We start from the raw sequence: 17,634 nt of genomic DNA, 5'->3' as shown, positions 1-17,634 counted from the left end.
ACATTGAATAGTTTGACCAATCTCATTGCTTCTGGAACAAGGCACAAGCCTTTAAACTAAGGAACGGTTTGGTCAAGGCTACATTCTTAAAATATTTCGAGGTGGTCTGGTCTGGTCCGTAACAATATCAATATCAGGAAGAGCTTGAAATCATGAAAATCAATTTGAGGAATAAGCCTATTAAGTAACAATTTAATTTTTAAAATGCCAGCTTGAATTTAGAAGTGGAACAATCAGCCTGACAGCCCTCCTTGAATTTTTGAGCACAGAAAGCTTTCAGGAGAGTTCAGATGAAACATTAATTACAAAATGCATAAAGAATCTGGAATGGAAATGGGACTGGATAAAAATGCAGATGTAAGTCTGGAAACAGATAGTATTTATGAGTCCCAGGGCAGAATTTTTAAAATTTGTTTTTTGGAATATGACCACTACATTACTGACTAGGTCAGCATTTGTTGCCTTCACTAATTGCCCTTGATAAGGTGGTAGTGTGCTATCTTTTAGAACATCTGCAGTCCATGGTGTATAGATATATACTGTATTGCCTCGGAATTTAACTTGTATGTGGTGGAACTCCTGTGCATCTGCTATGCTTTTTCAGGTCTGAAGAAGTTACAGGTTTGGACAGTACCATTAAAGGATCTTTGACAAGTTGCTATTGTGCATTTTGTGTATGGTACACACTGCTGTCACGGTGCACTGAAGATAGAGGAAGTGAGTTTTTAAGGCAGTGGTTTGGGTGATGAAAAAATGGGCTGTTTTGTCCTGGGGTCCTTCTGAGACCAAGAATCATTAGATTAGGTTAGATTACTTACAGTGTGGAAACTGGCCCTTTGGCCCAACAAGTCCACACTGACCCGCTGAAGCGTAACCCACCCAGACCCATTCCCCTACATTTACCCCTTCACCTAACACTACGGCAATTTAGCATGGCCAATTTACCTAACCTGCACATTTTTGGATTGTGGGAGGAAACCAGAGCACCTGGAGGAAACCCACGCAGACACGGGGAGAATGTGCAAACTCCACACAGAGAGTCACCTGAGGCAGGAATTGAACCCGGGTGTCTGGCGCTGTGAGGCAGCAGTGCTAACCACTGGGCCGCGTGATTGGATAAACTTCTGGGTTCCAAACCAGCACTGTTTTAGAAGAACCCTAGTGCAATTTTTCAATGCCAGACCAATTAGTGTGAATGGGAGACCCTCCAATACTGGCACATCACCCAGCTGAGATCTGCCAATATATGTAGGGGGGGGGGGGTAGAGAGAGAGAGAGCCTCCGTTTTGACAGATCTTTCAGATATTACTTAAATTATGATTCAAAAGAGGCCACAACTGTCAGACCACCCTCTTGGTGGGTGAACCCCTCCACTAGGTGGTGTATAGTTAAATTATCCATTGGAGAACTGACATCCTCTTCACTCCAACTTCCCCTCTCCCATCACCCGCGGTATGCTGCCAGGAGGCCACATCCTCTCCCTGACCCTGCTCTAATACCTTAATTGGCCCATTAATTACCATTTTTGGCTACCTGCCATTTATGGAGAATTAGACATTCTGCCTTAACCTGGTTCTTTAAAAAATGGCTTAGGGACAGAATTATGTTGGAAAATATGCATTCTGCTTGCCAGTGAGACATTCCAGGTCTGCTTGTCTCCTGCCCTACCTCCATATGGCTTTGAAAATCTGGCCATTAATTTTTAAAATTTATGAAGAACCTCACTTAGATAATGCTGTAGTAACTGAGTGGCATTTATCCACTTTTGTTCTATCTGCCTGATATCCTTACCCAACAAAAGTCTGTTAATTTCAAATATGAAAATATTAATTTGCTCTATTTTTGTAGAAGCCTTTTGTAGAAGCACCTTCCAGATTGCCATTATCTTGATTGTTTATGAAAGTTTTCCAAGTGGCTTAGCTCTAATTTTAAGATTACAGTCCTTGTTGTGATTGCACCAACAAAGGAAATAGTTAAACTGCCGCAACAAACCACTTTATCATTTGAACCCCTCAACTTGATGATAACTCAGCTTTCTAAACACAATTCAGGTTTACACATCCTGCCATCAAGTTTGAACCCTTAAATTTTAGTCCTTTATTGTTCAAGTGAATAAGAGCTATATGCCTTCCGAGGTCAATATAATTTTCCTGAGATTCGGTGAATGAAACTGAGGCTAGTACACTCAATGAGGTTTTTACAATGGCTGTTCTCTAATTCTGAATTCCAATCTTCCTAAGATAAACAACAATATTCAAGACTTCATTTTTGCTTATTTGTACCAATGCCTATCTTTTGTTTTCTGAGCAACTTTCCCACCACCAAATCACCTTGACTTTTGGAGTCATAGAGATGTACAGTACGGACTTGGTCCAACTTGCCCATGCCAACCAGATATCCCAACCAATCTAGTCCCACCTGCCAGCACCTGACACTATATCCCTCCAAACCCTTCCTATTCATATACCCATCCAGATGCCTTTTAAATGTTGCAATTGTACCAGCCTCTACCACCTTCTCTGGCAGCTATTTCCACACACATACCACCCTCCGCGTGAAAAGGTTGCCCCTTATGTCTCTTTTATATCTTTCCCCTCTCTCCCTAAACCTATGCCGTCCACCTCTGGACTCCCCTACCCTACAGAAAGACTTTGTCCATGCCCCTCATGATTTTATAAACTCTCTTAGGTCACCCCTCAGCCTCCGATCCTCCAGGGAAAACAGCCCAACCTATTCAACCTCTCCCTATAGCTCAAATCCTCCAACCCTGGCAACATCCTTCTCAATCTTTTCTGAACCTTTTCAAGCTTCACAACATCTTTCTGATAGGTCGGAGACCAGAATTGCATGCAATATTCCAACAGTGGTCCAAACAATGTCCTGTACAGCTGCAACATGACTTCCCAACTCCTGCACTCAATACTCTGACCAATAAAGGAAAGTATACCAAGTGCCTTCTTCACTATTCTATCTACCTGCGACTCCACTTTCAAGAAGCTGTGAACCTGCACTCCAAGGTCTCTTTGTTCAGCAACACTTCCTAGGACCTTACAAATCCTGCTAAGGTTTCCCAAAATGTAGCACATTTATCTAAATTAAACTCCATCTGCCCATTGGCCCATCTCATCAAGATCCCGTTGTAATCTGAAGTAATTCTCTTCGCTGTCCACTATATCTCCAACTTTGGTGAAATTTGCAAACTTACTAACTATACCTCTTATGCTCACATCCAAATCATTTATATGAGTGATGAAAAGTAGTGGACCCAGCACCGATCCTTGTGGCACTCCACTGGTCATAGGCCTCCAGTCTGAAAAGCAACCGTCCATCATCACCCTCTGTCTTCTACCTTTGAGCCAGTTCTGTATCCAAATGGCTAGTTCTCCCTGTATTCCATGAGATCTAACCTTGCTAATCAGTCTCCCATGAGGAACCTTGTCGAACGCCTTACTAAAGTCCATATAGATCACATCTACTGCTCTGCCCTCATCAAGCCTCTTTGTTACTTCTTCAAAAAACTCAATCAAGTTTGTGAGACATGATTTCCCACGCACAAAACCATGTTGACTATCCCTAATCAGTCCTTGCCTTTCCAAATACATGTACATCCTGTCCCTCAGGATTCCCTCCAACAACTTTCCCACCACCGACGTCAGGCTCACAGATCTATAACTCCCTGGCTTGTCCTTACCGCCCTTCTTATACAGTGGCACCAAGTTAGCTAACCTCCAGTCTACCGGCACCTTACCTGTGACTATTGATGATACAAATATCTCAGCAAGGGGCCCAGCAATCACTTCCCTCACTTCCCACAGAGTTCTAGGGTACACCTGATCAGGTCCTGGGGATTTATCCACTTTTATGTGTTTCAAGACATCCAGCACTTCCTCCTCTGTAATATGGACATTTTTTAAGATGTCACCATCTATTTCCCTACATTCTATACCTTCCATGTCCTTTTCCACAGTAAATACTGATGCAAAATACTCATTTGGTATCTCCCCCATCTCCTGCAGCTCCACACAAAGGCTGCCTTGCTGATTCTCTCCCTTTTGTCCTTAATCTTGCTGGGTTTTTTTAAGTGACTGACCACCACCAGTAATATGCCTGTGTAGCCAATTAGATATTTACAAGCAAAGCCATTATGGGCAATATGAACCATCAGAAGTGAAGAGGGTAAGGAGAGCAGGAAGGGGCTAAATCACAATTGATTTGGAGGGGAAAATAAGACATTGTATCCCCTGCCATGCCCAACTCTCCTGAAGGCATCAAAAGCATTGATAGATAGTGTGTGTGCTCCTTCACAAAGGACACCCGGGCATGGACATAACCACGGAGGAGGGGCAGACAGTCATTAGATATGAGTCCCTCTACAGCCTGCTCTCCGGACCTGTTATGCTTATCACTTCGTGATTTGACTACAAGTGTCACCAGCTTTCTCCAATCCATGCAACTACTGATAAACAGAAAAAAAAAGTACAACAATGATATTTTGTGGATAAATTTAAACATGTTGTCCTTATTATGAATAAATTAGGTCAAAATTAGTATTTATAATCTTTCAAAGTTTTAAGTGGTTCCGTATTAATTATATGTTAATATACTTTCTTTTGTTAAATTTAATTTTTGAAACTCTTCAGATACTCAAATGTTTGTGAAAATATGCATTCCTGTAAAAGAGGATTACATAATGGAAGCGATGAATCAACCCACACAACTGAAAATATAATGGAAAATGATAACAAAGTAAGGCAGTTACTTCAGCTGGCAGATCCATCTGGCTGTACCAATCCATTGAAGTGGCATGAACCCATCATTGGTGTAACAGACTTCTCAGCAGCTGCAGGTAATAAAACAAAATGAGTCTATCGATGAAATCTTATATGATTCTGAGCGATAATGGCTATGGCAAGATTTGTGGTAAATTTTTATGTGGAATCTGGCAAGACCCCTCTCAACTTCAAGAGTAAATCACTGGACCTTTCTTGCACTTAACGAGAGGTAGTGAGTTTCTCGAGGGGCAACAGTGATTTGCCGATTCAGGGGGTTATAGCTTGTGAAACAACTCATCTCATTAATATTCAACTTGCTATCTTATCAAATGTGCCAAACAAACTGAGTGTTCACAATTCTCAACATGGAATTCAGAGCAAATACCCAGTGACTTTAGTTGGCCACTACTTGGGCACTGGGCACCAACATCTTATGGCACGCTCCATGTACTAGCCCAATGATGTCCATCAAAATACAATATGTGCCAGCCTCTGGATTTGTTGGGCCAAAGGGCCTGTTTCCACACTGTAGGGAATCTAATCTAATCTAATCTCTGAGAACTGTCACAACTCATCTCTAATCCACTTAAAATGTGGTTTGCCACTTCATTGTGCACCAAGGGCTGCAACTATCATTGTAATGCTGCTGCAAGGACACTGTGTGCTTAGGGACACACACCCAACTCATGGGAATGACCTGGATGCTCACAGCGAGGAGTTATTCCTGGAACAGCGCATGATAATATGAGGACAGAATCAAATGAGGGCAACACTACCCTACAGGGGTTAGGTAGTTAATGAGACAAATTCGATAAGCTTTGGCAAGAAATCCTCTGTCTAGAATCCTCCAAAACACTCAATTTGACTGGCACTTATCAAAATAAATGTAGGATTCAGCCTTATTTCTTTTAGATAATGGAAGACAAAACTTGGAACATTTAGAGTCATACAGCATGGAAACAGGCCCTTTGGCCCAACCAGTCCATGCCGAACATAATCCCAAACTAAACTAGTCCAACCTGCCTGATCCTGGCCCATATCCCTCCAAACCTTTCCTATTCATGTACTTCTCCAAATGTCTTTTAAACACTGTAATTTTACTCACAGCCACCACTTCCTTAGGACATTCAATCCACACGTGAACCACCCTCTGTGTAAAACATTGCACCTTATGTCTTTTTTAAATCTCTCTCCTCTCACCTTAAAAATATGCTCCTTATTCTTGAAATCCCCCATCGTAGGGAAAAGACAACTACTATTAACTTTATCTATACTGCTCATTACTTTATAAACTTCTACAAGGTCATCTCTCAACCTCCTACACTCAAGTGGAAGAGGTCCCAGCCTATCGAGCCTTTCTTTATAACTCAAACCTTCCATACCCGGCAACATCCTGGTAAATCTCTTCTGAACCTGCTGCAGCTTAATAATATCCTTCCTATAACTGAGCGCCCAGAACTGGACACAATATTCCAGAAGAGACCTCATCAATGTCTTTTACAACCACAATATGACTCACAGTTCCTCTATCCAAAGGACTGAGTAAGCATGCCAAATACCTTTTTAACCACCCTGTCCCAATGTGACACAAACGTCAAAGAAATGTGTACCTGAAGCCCAGATCCTTCTGTTTGGCAATACTACCCAATGCTCTACAATTACTTGTTAAAGCCCTACCACTGTTTGTTTTATCAAAATGCAATATCTCACATTTATCCAGATTGAACTTCATCTACCATTTTTCAGCCCATTGACCCATTTGATTAAGATTACTTTGTAATCGTAGAAAATCTTCTTCAGTGTCTACCATGCCACAAATTTTGGTGTCGTCCACAAACTGACTAACCATGCCTTCTACATTCTCGTCCAATCATTTTGATTGTCTTTGACATATAGTTTGAATCATTAAAATTAACCTACATATATATTCCAGTCAAAACTGAAAACTATCACGATCTCTGTAGAGACTGATAAATTATAAAAAGAAATTTGAACTTCCAGTTAATAGCTGAAAGGATAAGACAACAAAATTTCATGCTTGAAGACTTTTATTGCACAAAGGACCAAAAGCAGTTTCTTTTTTGGATATACTTTACACTGTCCTTTTAATCAACTTTAAACTCTTGGAATCAGTCTAAGATGATTTTTTACTGTGCAGGTTTATTTTATTTTCTTTTCTCAGCCAAGGAACCTCTAATCTCAAAGCTAGTTTTCACGGTGAGGGTCTTTTCCTCTTTTCAATCCAAACACGATCTCCCACTTATGTTTCTCTGCGGTGAACCACAGCATCTTGATGCCTGAACTGCTCTCTGTCTCGCTGTCTGTCTCTCTCTTTCTCTCTGTTTGTCTCTCTTTCACTCTCTCTCTCTCTCTCTCTCTCTCTCTGGTCCTGTCAGACTAACTTGGTCTCTGACTTTTCAGAGATTCTTAGACCCTTACCCATGCACAGCAAACTCAATAATAATATTTGTTAAATGGGCCTTGGATCTAGATAGAAATGCTGATTAACTATTCTTGAGAACTCAACTCTCTTTCATTTTAGAAGCAAGTGGACAATTTAAAGAATGACTGTGCACTATCCATCATTGTCAGGCCTTTGAAAACTTACAGTCCATCCACTGTTAGCACAAAGGCTGCTGCTTTAGTCTCAAATTGATAGCACCTTACAGCTTCTTCCCTTAGGAATGATCTAGCCATCCAGTCAGGAACAGCAGATGGGCTTTGGCACTGAATAAGGTAAAAACAATGACTGCAGATGCTGAAAACCAAATACTGGATTAGTGGTGCTGGAAGAGCACAGCAGTTCAGGAAGCATCCAACGAGCAGTGAAATCGACGTTTCGGGCAAAAGCCCTTCATCAGGAATAAAGGCAGTGAGCCTGAAGCGTGGAGAGATAAGCTAGAGGAGGGTGGGGGTGGGGAGAAAGTAGCATAGAGTACAATGGGTGAGTGGGGGAGGAGATGAAGGTGTTAGGTCAAGGAGGAGAGGGTGGAGTGGATAGGTGGAAAAGAAGATAGGCAGGTCGGACAAGTCCGGACAAGTCAAGGAGACAGTTACTGAGCTGGAAATTTGAAACTAGGATGAGGTGGGGGAAGGGGAAATGAGGAAGCTGTTGAAGTCCACATTGATGCCCTGGGGTTGAAGTGTTCCGAGGCGGAAGATGAGGCGTTCTTCCTCCAGGCGTCTAGTGGTGAGGGAGCGGCGGTGAAGGAGACCCAGGACCTCCATGTCCTCGGCAGAGTGGGAGGGGGAGTTGAAATGTTAGGCCACGGGGCGGTTTGGTTGATTGGTGCGGGTGTCTCGGAGATGTTCCCTAAAGCGCTCTGCTAGGAGGCGCCCAGTCGCCCTAATATACAGGAGACCACATCGGGAGCAACGGATACAATAAATGATATTAGTGGATGTGCAGATAAAACTTTGATGGACGTGGAAGGCTCCTTTAGGGCCTTGGATAGAGGTGAGGGAGGAGGTGTGGGCACAGGTTTTACAGTTCCTGCGGTGGCAGGGGAAAGTGCCAGAATGGGAGGGTGGGTCATAGGGGGGTGTGGACCTGACCAGGTAGTCACGGAGGGAACGGTCTGTGCGGAAGGCGGAAAGGGTTGGGGAGGGAAATATATCCCTGGTGGTGGGGTCTTTTTGGAGGTGGCGGAAATGTCGGCGGATGATTTGGTTGATGCGAAGGTTTGTAGGGTGGAAGGTGAGCACCAGGGGCGTTCTGTCCTTGTTACAGTTGGAGGGGTGGGGTCTGAGGGCGGAGGTGCGGGATGTGGACGAGATGCGTTGGAGGGCATCTTTCACCACGTGGGAAGGGAAATTGCGGTCTCTAAAGAAGGAAGCCATCTGGTGTGTTCTATGGTGGAACTGGTCCTCCTGGGAGCCGATACGGCGGAGACGGAGAAATTGGGAATACGGGATGGCATTTTTGCAAGAGATAGGGTGGGAAGAGGTGTAATCCAGGTAGCTGTGGGAGTTGGTGGGTTTGTAAAAAATGTCAGTGTCAAGTCGGTCGTCACTAATGGAGATGGAGAGGTCCAGGAAGGGGAGTGAGGTGTCAGAGATAGTCCAGGTAAATTTAAGGTCAGGGTGGAATGTGTTGGTGAAGTTGATGAATTTCTCAACCTCCTCGCGGGAGCACGAGGTGGCGCCAATGCAGTCATCAATGTAGCAGAGGAAGAGGTGGGGAGTGGTGCCGGTGTAATTACGGAAGATCAACTGTTCTACATAGCCAACAAAGAGACAGGCATAGCTGGGGCCCATACGTGTGCCCATGGCTACGCCTTTGGTCTGGAGGAAGTAGGAGGATTCAAAGGAGAAATTGTTAAGGGTGAGGACCAGTTCGGCTAAACGAATGAGAGTGTCAGTGGAAGGGTCCTGTTGGGGACGTCTGGAGAGGAAAAAACGGAGGGCTTGGAGGCCCTGGTCATGGCGAATGGAGGTGTAGAGGGATTGGATATCCATGGTGAAGATAAGGCGTTGGGGGCCGGGGAAACGGAAGTCTTGGAGGAGGTGGAGGGCGTGGGTGGTGTCTCGAACGTATGTGGGGAGTTCCTGGACTAGGGGGGATAGGACAGTGTCAAGGTAGGTAGAGATGAGTTCAGTGGGGCAGGAGCATGCTGAGACAATGGGTCAGCCAGGGTGGTCAGGCTTGTGGATCTTGGGAAGGAGGTAGAACTGGGCAGTGCGGGGTTCCCGGATTATGAGGTTGGAAGCTGTGGGTGGGAGATCTCCTGAGGTGATGAGGTTCTGTATGGTCTGGGAGATGATGGTTTGGTGATGGGGGGTGGGGTCATGGTCGAGGGAGCAGTAGGAAGAGGTGTCCTCGAGTTGACGTTTGGCTTCAGCGGTGTAGAGGTCAGTGCGCCAGACTACCACTGCGCCCCCTTTATCCACTGGCTTAATGGTGAGGTTGGGATTGGAGCAGAGGGATTGGAGGGCTGCACGTTGTGAGGGTGAGAGGTTGGAGTGGGGGAGGCAGGTAGACAGGTTGAGGCGGTTAATGTCCCGGCGGCAGTTGGAAATGAAGAGGTCGAGGGCAGGTAATAGGCCAGCGCGGGGTGTTCAGGTGGATGCAGTGTGTTGGAGGTGGGCGAAGGGGTCCTCTGAAGGTGGGCGGGAGTCCTGATTGTGAAAGTAAGCTCGGAGGCGGAGGCGACGGAAGAATTGTTCGATGTCACGTCGTGTATTAAATTCATTGATGCGTGGACGGAGGGGGATGAAGGTGAGTCCTTTGCTGAGGACTGATCGTTCGTCCTCAGTGAGTGGGAGGTCTGGAGGGATGGTGAAAACTCAGCAGGGCCGGGAGCTGGGATCTGGTGTGGGTGTGGAGCTGGGAGTGGGGTCGGAGCCAGTACCTGGAGTGGGTGTGATGGTGGGGGGAATGGGAGTGGAGGCATGAGCTGGGGTAATGTTGCCCTTGGGGTTCTGGGGTGTGGGGATAGTGACAGTGGGGTCTGTGAGGGGCATGTCAGCAGAATGCAGGTGAGTGGCGCTGGTGGAGACGGAAGTGGTGGTGATCATGGCAGTAGAGGTGGCGTAAGTCACTGTGCGTGTGGCATCAGCGATGATGTGAGGGCCGGAAGTGGCTGTGGGAGTGGCCATGATGTGGGCGGAAGTGACATCATCACTCAGCGTGGGGGTGGTAGCTGCGTCAGCCGCATGGCTAATGGCGTTTCCGAGGCCAGGGGAATCTTCTGGAATGTTTGAGGAGCGCTGGTTATGGAGGTGGGTGGGGCCATTGATCAGCCCTCCAGCACTTGCAGATCAGCAGCCTCACAGGTGGATTAGTAGAGTGGGTTGGGAGTTACTAATTTGAAATATGGAAAGAAAGAAGAAGGAGGTCAGGTGAGTTCTTGTTTTGTCTTTTAAAGTGGCCACAGTTGGCCTGAGCATAATTCCAGCTGTCTTAAACAGGTGCTTGAAGGAAGTCTTGTCTTTCCTATAGATACTTGTGATTTCCCTCACCCTACATACCTTGAGCCTATCACAATAGCCTGGACATTGTCAGTTAATATAGGCTCCCTACAAAACTAGGAATCCTGCTCATCTTGGAATAGAGCCTTAATAACTAGTTATCAGATTACTTACAGTGTGGAAACAGGCCCTTTGGCCCAACAAGTCCACACCGACCCTCCAAAGCGTAACCCACCCAGACCCATTCTCCTAACACTACGGGCAATTTAGCATGGCCATTCACCTAACCTGCACATTTTTGGATTGTGGGAGGAAACCGGAGCACCCGGAGGAAACCCACACAGACACGGGAAAAATGTGCAAAATCCACATAGAGAGCCGTCTGAGGCGGGAATTGAACCTGGGTCTCTGGTGCTGTGAGGCAGCAGTGCTAACCACTGTGCCACCGTGCTGCCCATAAAGGTCTGCCAGTAAGGTCATTACCTCTGAGTCAGGTGATCCCAATCCAGTCTTGTTTCTTTTAAATTTCTTGAGAGACGTCTGGTGCTTTGGTAATGTCCTTACCTCTGGGCTTGAATCTGACACTTCTCAGGTTCAAATCTAGCTGCTCCAGAGGCGTGTCACACATCTGATTACTTTGATTAAAAATATCAATGTGACATCTCAATGGGTAAAATAAATTGAAATTGCTAAGATCAGGATTTTGGTTGGGAAAAATGGGTTGGCCCACTTCCAATCTTGATCTCAATTTCAATTGAAAATTTGGCCGAGAATATCAGCAGGTTTAATTATAAGCTTAATTTGATGATTTCAAGCTATTCTGTTTTACAACAGTGATATCTTGAAGGAATTTTCTTGGAGATTGTATGCAACAATAGTAAATAATTAAGTAATTAAGTAATAATTTTATTACTTTTAATATTTTATAGGTATAGCAAAATAAATGTGGTTCGTTCATGTTACATAATTTAGTAACTGCAAGTGTTAAGCGAAAGTGTATTGGTGTTACTCTATTCTTTCCTCTGTAATTTACTAAACACTAATTCTTACTGTGCTTGAAAGAACATCTTTTAGTTTTGCACCTTAACAATTAAACTTTGCCACCACGATAAGTAAGTAACAATTAAGTCACATCAACTAGAATAGAGTAGGCATAGATTTTAAAATAGATTATCAATCCAGCTATTCAATGCAAGAATGGTGCGCAGTGATCAAAAGAGAAATGGAAAAGAGCCCAAAAGTTTCAAAAACATAATTAATTGTCACATGTCATGTTCACTTAACTTTAAGATGGTAATCTGGAGGCATGACGTATCAGCGTTATATTAATTCCCAAATTATTATATACAATATTACTATTATCTTGTACTGATAATCAAACCTAGCATTTGAAATGATTATTATAGGAAATTGTTCCCCAGACTTGGACCTTCTCACTGAGAGCTCAGAGGATCATATACCACTACCAATCCCTCAACAGTGTAAATCCAAAACATTGCTACAGCAGGCTAATTGTGGCAAAAAAGAAAATGAAGACTTATCTCAATCATGGTCGACAAAAAAGTAAGTGAAAAGTTATACATAAGCTTAAAGTAGATTAAGATAAATTATATTTACTTTATGAGCAAATGTTAATTGGATATGAGCCATTTACATTTCAATTGTTATAAGTGTTCCAAGGTGAGTGAATCAATAGTTTACTAAGTGCCACTGAGCAAAGGTTGCATTAATTTTAAATATTTAATTAACTAGAAATTTATCTCTGTATAATTGGTTCTGAGATCTTTCAGATGCTTGCATTTAAAATTAATTTGCAAGGTTAACACATTTTTCTGTTAGATTCACATTTGGTAAAAATGTAATAAAAGTTCTAAATATGAGGCTTAATATTTATTAATACATATAAAAGCCATCCATCAAATTGCAGTAGATAGATCTCTATCACTTGCTGTTTTTATGTAACAAAACTTACAGAAAAACAAATACAATGTAATATTGCATGTGTAAATTTATTTACGTAATGCTTAAATTATTTTAAAATTCGTTGAAAAAGCTTTGAAATTGGTGGGACATGTTTTGTGTATTACAGTCCAATATCTACATTTGAATATCTAATTTTCTGTCTCTTCCAAAATTAACAACTTTTTAGGAAAGCACAAAAAAATCCCAAAATTTAACTCAGTTTCTAACTATGACCTCAAACTGCAAGCCCTCAATCCCATGCAATTGAACTGCCAAAAGGTATTTGATAATTTACACTCTAAGATTAATAGGTAAAGCAAGTTTTGAGAAGATTTATAGCTCACATTGAGGTTCAGGATGCAGGTATGCTCAATGAGTTGGAAGGTTTGTTTTCAGATGTTTTGTCACCATACTAGGTAACATCTTCAATGAGCCTCTGGGTGAAGCACTAGTGGTGTAGCCCACTTTCTATTTATGTGTTTGGGTTTCCTTGGGTTGGTGATGTCATTTCCTGTGGTGATGCCATTTCCTAATCTTTTTCTCAGTGGGTGATAAATGGGATCCAAGTCAATGTATTTGTTGATAGAGTTCCGTTTGGAATGCCATGCTTCTAGGAATTATCGTGCATGTCTCTGTTTGGCTTGTCCTAGGATGTATGTGTTGTCCTAGCCAAACTGGTGTCCTTCCTCATCCATATGTAAGGATACTAGTGAGAATGGATCATGTCTTTTTGTGGCTAGTTGATGTTCACGTGTCCTGGTGGCTAGTTTTCTGCCTGTTGTTCCAACGTAGTGTTTGTTATAGTTCTTGCAAGGTATTTTGTAAACGGCATTAGTTTTGCTTGTTGTCTGTTTCGAGTCTTTCAAGTTCATTAGCTGCTGTTTTAGTGTGTTGGTGGGTTTGTGGGCTACCATGACGCCAAGGGGTCTGAGTAGTCTGGCAGTCATTTCTGAGATGTCTTTGATGTAGGGGAGAGTGGCTAGAGTTTCTGGACGTGTTTTGTCTGCTTGTGTGGATTTGTTGCTGAGAAATCGGCGGACTGTGTTCATTGGGTACCTGTCCTTTTTGAATACACTGTATAAACTGTATACACCACACACTGCAGCACAGAGGAACTACAAAGAGCAGAGGAAAATCACTTATACAGTGTATTCAAAAAGAACGGGTACCCAATGAACACAGTCCGCCGATTTCTCAGCAACAAACCCAAAAAGCAGACAAAATACATCCAGAAACCCTAGCCACTCTCCCCTATATCAAAGACATCTCAGAAATGACTGCCAGACTACTCAGACCCCTTGGCATTGTGGTAGCCCACAAACCCATCAACACACTAAAACAGCAGCTAATGAACTTGAAAGACCCTATACAGACAAGCAAGACTAATGCCATTTACAAAATACCTTGCAAGAACTGTAACGAACACTACATTGGTCAAACAGGCAGAAAACTAGCCACCAGGATACACGAACATCAACTAGCCACAAAAAGACAAGACCCACTCTCACTCATATCCTTACATACGGATGAGGAAGGACACCACTTCGACTGGGACAACACATCCACGCTAGGACAAGCCAACAGAGACACACTTGAGAATTCCTAGAAGTATGGCATTCCAACCAGAACTCTATGAGCCAACATATTGACTTGGATCTCATTTACCACCCTCTGGAAAAAAAACAAGAAATGACATCACCATATGAAATGACGTCACCACAGGAAATGGCATCACCAACCCAAGGAAACCCAAACACATAAATAGAAAGCAGGCTACATGGAGGCTCACTGAAGATGTTACCTAAAATGGTGAGAAACGTCTGAAAACGAACCTTCCAGGTCAGTGAGCAAACCTACATCATTAATAGATAAACTTAAAACTGTGGAAATTCAGGTCAAAAACGTAACAATGGATGAGAAATTTGCTCGAGTGTTGAAATCAACAGATGAGCCATGCTCAATGGGTGAGTAGTTAGTGGAATATCCCAAAGTTCAAAGTTGAGACCACTACTTTTCCAATAGGCATCAATGACTTAAGAAAATCCATTAAACTGATCGGATTTATAAATTCCACCAAACCAGGGGCTGTAATAGAAATCGACTAGGTAGTCCATAGGTTGAGTTAAACAAACAAAATATGTGAGTTCACTGCACAAGCAACTAAAACATGATGCAGATAAACATGAAATTCTGCTCAAAGTGAGAAAAAAGGTAACAAAAAAACTGTACAAATGGTGTACAAATTTATCTATCTTGCACCCTTTCTGATCTTTTTCTGCTTGGCCTTCTGCAGTGTTTCAATAAAGATTAACACAAGTCTAAGGAACTGCACTTAACAGCCTCTGGACTCAATATTGTGTTCAAAAACTATAGACCTTAACCCCTGCCCTCATTTTGTTTTGCTGATCTTTTTCTCTCATTTCTTTCTTAAATCCTGTAGTTTGCTTTTGGATGACTTCTATCCTGCCAATTCGTATTTCCCCTATGTGCTCGCCACTGCCGGGATCATTGGCAGACTTTTTTTTTACTTGTCCCATTGTTATTCCTTTTGGTTTTTCACCATGAAACGTTTTGTCACTTAATCTCTCCTACCCTCCACCCTATCACAAACTATCCCTTTTATTCTTCTTCCCAACTTTCCCCTTTCATTTGCTCAACTTTAAAGGCTGAATTTTCCCATATTTTGGCTGTGTCATTTTCAATGGGTTTCCTGCCATGGCATATGGCAATTTTTCTCAAACATTCTTTCTCTGTTCAATTCTTTAATTATATATCCGGCAACCACAGTGCTCTTCTCATTGAATTATGAAGAGGGAGAAGTGCTTGCCACTGCCGGGATCTTTGGCATAGAGGCTGTAGATGCTACCTTTAAACACTGGCTGTGCACTAGCATGGCAAACCATGAAATATCATTTAAAGGCCGTTGCTTCACCACTATACTGGGGGAGGTGGCTGAGAGAGAGACATTGGAACCTTGAGGGGTAGTCATAACTTGTGCCTGAAAGTCAGGATATCCCCCCACCCCACCCCTGCATGCTTTATGTTGAATTTTATATAGCTGTCCCTGTCAACCCCTACAAATTTTGAGGCAGTAACATTTCCACCAAATCTTTTATTTGATAATCAATATCCCCTATTTTCCACTCACCAAAGAAGATAGACATTCGGAAAATATGACAAAGAAACCAAGCAGATTCAGCTCATCAGTTATTCCAAATGGAGTCCATATTGGAAATCTGGCACCAAGATCTCAAGGCATATTCCATGGGTACTACCAAATGCACCCCTACTTCATGGATACTGGTATCCAACATCTGCCAGCTTCATTTCCAATTCATCTTACGGTTCAGCACATCAGTGCAATGCTGCACCAGTCACTATCATTGTAATGCTCCAATAAAGTCACTGTCAGCACCCAGCTCATGACCTGCTCCAGGCACATCTCTTCACTAACTGTTTTGAGTTTTGAGTTAATCCAGTGCTCACAGTATTGATGCCTTGCATTGCCTTCCCTTGCTTTTTTGTTAATTTTCCTTTCAGGCTTTTATTACTCTCCTGTTTTGCTGTTCTGTGCAGACTTGAAAAGTGTAGCACTGGAAAAGCACAGCAGGTCAGGCAGCATTCAAGGAACAGGAGAGTTGACAGTTCGGGCATAAGCCCTTCATCAGGAATGTGGAGGGGGAAGGGGGCTGAGAAATAAATGGGGGAAGGTAGCTGGGAAGGCGATAGGTGAATGCAGATCGGGGGTAATTGTGAAAGGTCAGTGGGATGGTGGAGACAAAGCCTGAAAGTTTGTCACAATTGTCAGCGGGTCTCAGTCCAGACAATGAGGATAGCCTTTGCTTAGGGATTCTAGCACATTACGTTAAGGGCCGCTCAGATACAAGTCCAGGGTATGGTCAGGATGGGCAGAATCAGGATCCTCTCCAAATAAGGGGTGATGGAAGCCTTGACTTGACTCTATATGCCCTACTATGAGCTGTTTACCTCCTGGAATGAGAAAGAGACAGGGATTAAGCAGATCAAAGTAGGTGGCAAAGCTGTTGATTTTGGTGCAAGTGAGTCCCAAGCAAATGAGCAGGCAGTGCAGAGGACATACAGGTTTAATGCTGTCGGAGTTAGGTGTGAGTGAGAGCAAGTAGGGCAAGATGGTGCAGGTAGTTTTGAGAATGGTAGAACATGAGCTTTGGTGGGAGGTGAGTACAAAGGGAGAAATCAAGTGAATGTGAGATATCAGAGAGGAAATGTTAGATCTTAGACAGCAGAGTTGAGAAAGACAGCGATCTCCTTCCTACACTGCTGGAAATTCCTCCATGCAGTTGAGACGGTCTTATTCTGAGTGGCCACCTCAGACGAAGACCACCACGTGAGTCTGGTGCTGTGACGTCTATTGCTGGTCATGAGGGTTGAGGAAGACCTTCCTGGGCACCATTGCATCCAACAGCACCCTGCCTACAAAGTAGTACACTGAATTCTACTTGCCTGCCATGTCCAGGGCAAATATCAGGAACGATGCACAGCAGATTCATACTGACAGTGTTTGTCTAGGTATACAATGGACTTTTAAAGATTGTGTGGATGTAAAAGAGGCCAGCGAATCCTGGGATACCTGCTGACTGGCAAGTTGTTCTAGAAACAGCATGTGGCAAGATGGAGCAGAAATCAGACATGAGAGACACCTTAGGGTTGCGAAGGTAATTAATGAGGCAGGTTTGGTGAAATAGCGCTCAGAAATCCTGCTGCCTCTTGGCAAGAAAATCTCAAATAAACTCAATTCTATTCAGACTTGGACAAAAAAAATGTACGATTTAGCCTGATGTTTTTATCTAGTGAACTGGATGACTTATTCTAAATGTGTTACTGGTGTTAAATTCTATTGCTCAGTGCACTCTGCCTTTTAATTGTGGATGTGCAGATTTGAGGTGGACAAGTACAAAAGGGAGTCCCAAAAGTTTAAAGATTGCCAACTATATATAAAATGTACTTATTA

The 17,634-nt window shown here is 43.2% G+C and overlaps 1 protein-coding gene across 7 annotated transcripts in view; it reads left to right on the top strand.

The window, feature by feature from the left end:
- The window catches only part of LOC140479733 (uncharacterized), a 91,024-nt gene that overhangs the window by 51,550 nt on the left and 21,840 nt on the right, over positions 1–17,634 (top strand). For all 7 annotated transcript variants that reach the window (XM_072573812.1, XM_072573811.1, XM_072573810.1 and 4 more), the window contains 2 exons: positions 4,641–4,846; positions 12,089–12,245. In XM_072573812.1, the coding sequence (XP_072429913.1) occupies positions 4,641–4,846; positions 12,089–12,245 (363 nt within the window). The remainder of the gene's footprint in view (positions 1–4,640; positions 4,847–12,088; positions 12,246–17,634) is intronic.

This window comes from Chiloscyllium punctatum, chromosome 7, assembly GCF_047496795.1.
Source record: "Chiloscyllium punctatum isolate Juve2018m chromosome 7, sChiPun1.3, whole genome shotgun sequence".
Lineage (NCBI taxonomy): Eukaryota > Metazoa > Chordata > Chondrichthyes > Orectolobiformes > Hemiscylliidae > Chiloscyllium > Chiloscyllium punctatum.
The sequence above is the reverse complement of the archived record's forward strand: the minus strand, read 5'-3'. Positions and strand labels throughout refer to the sequence as shown.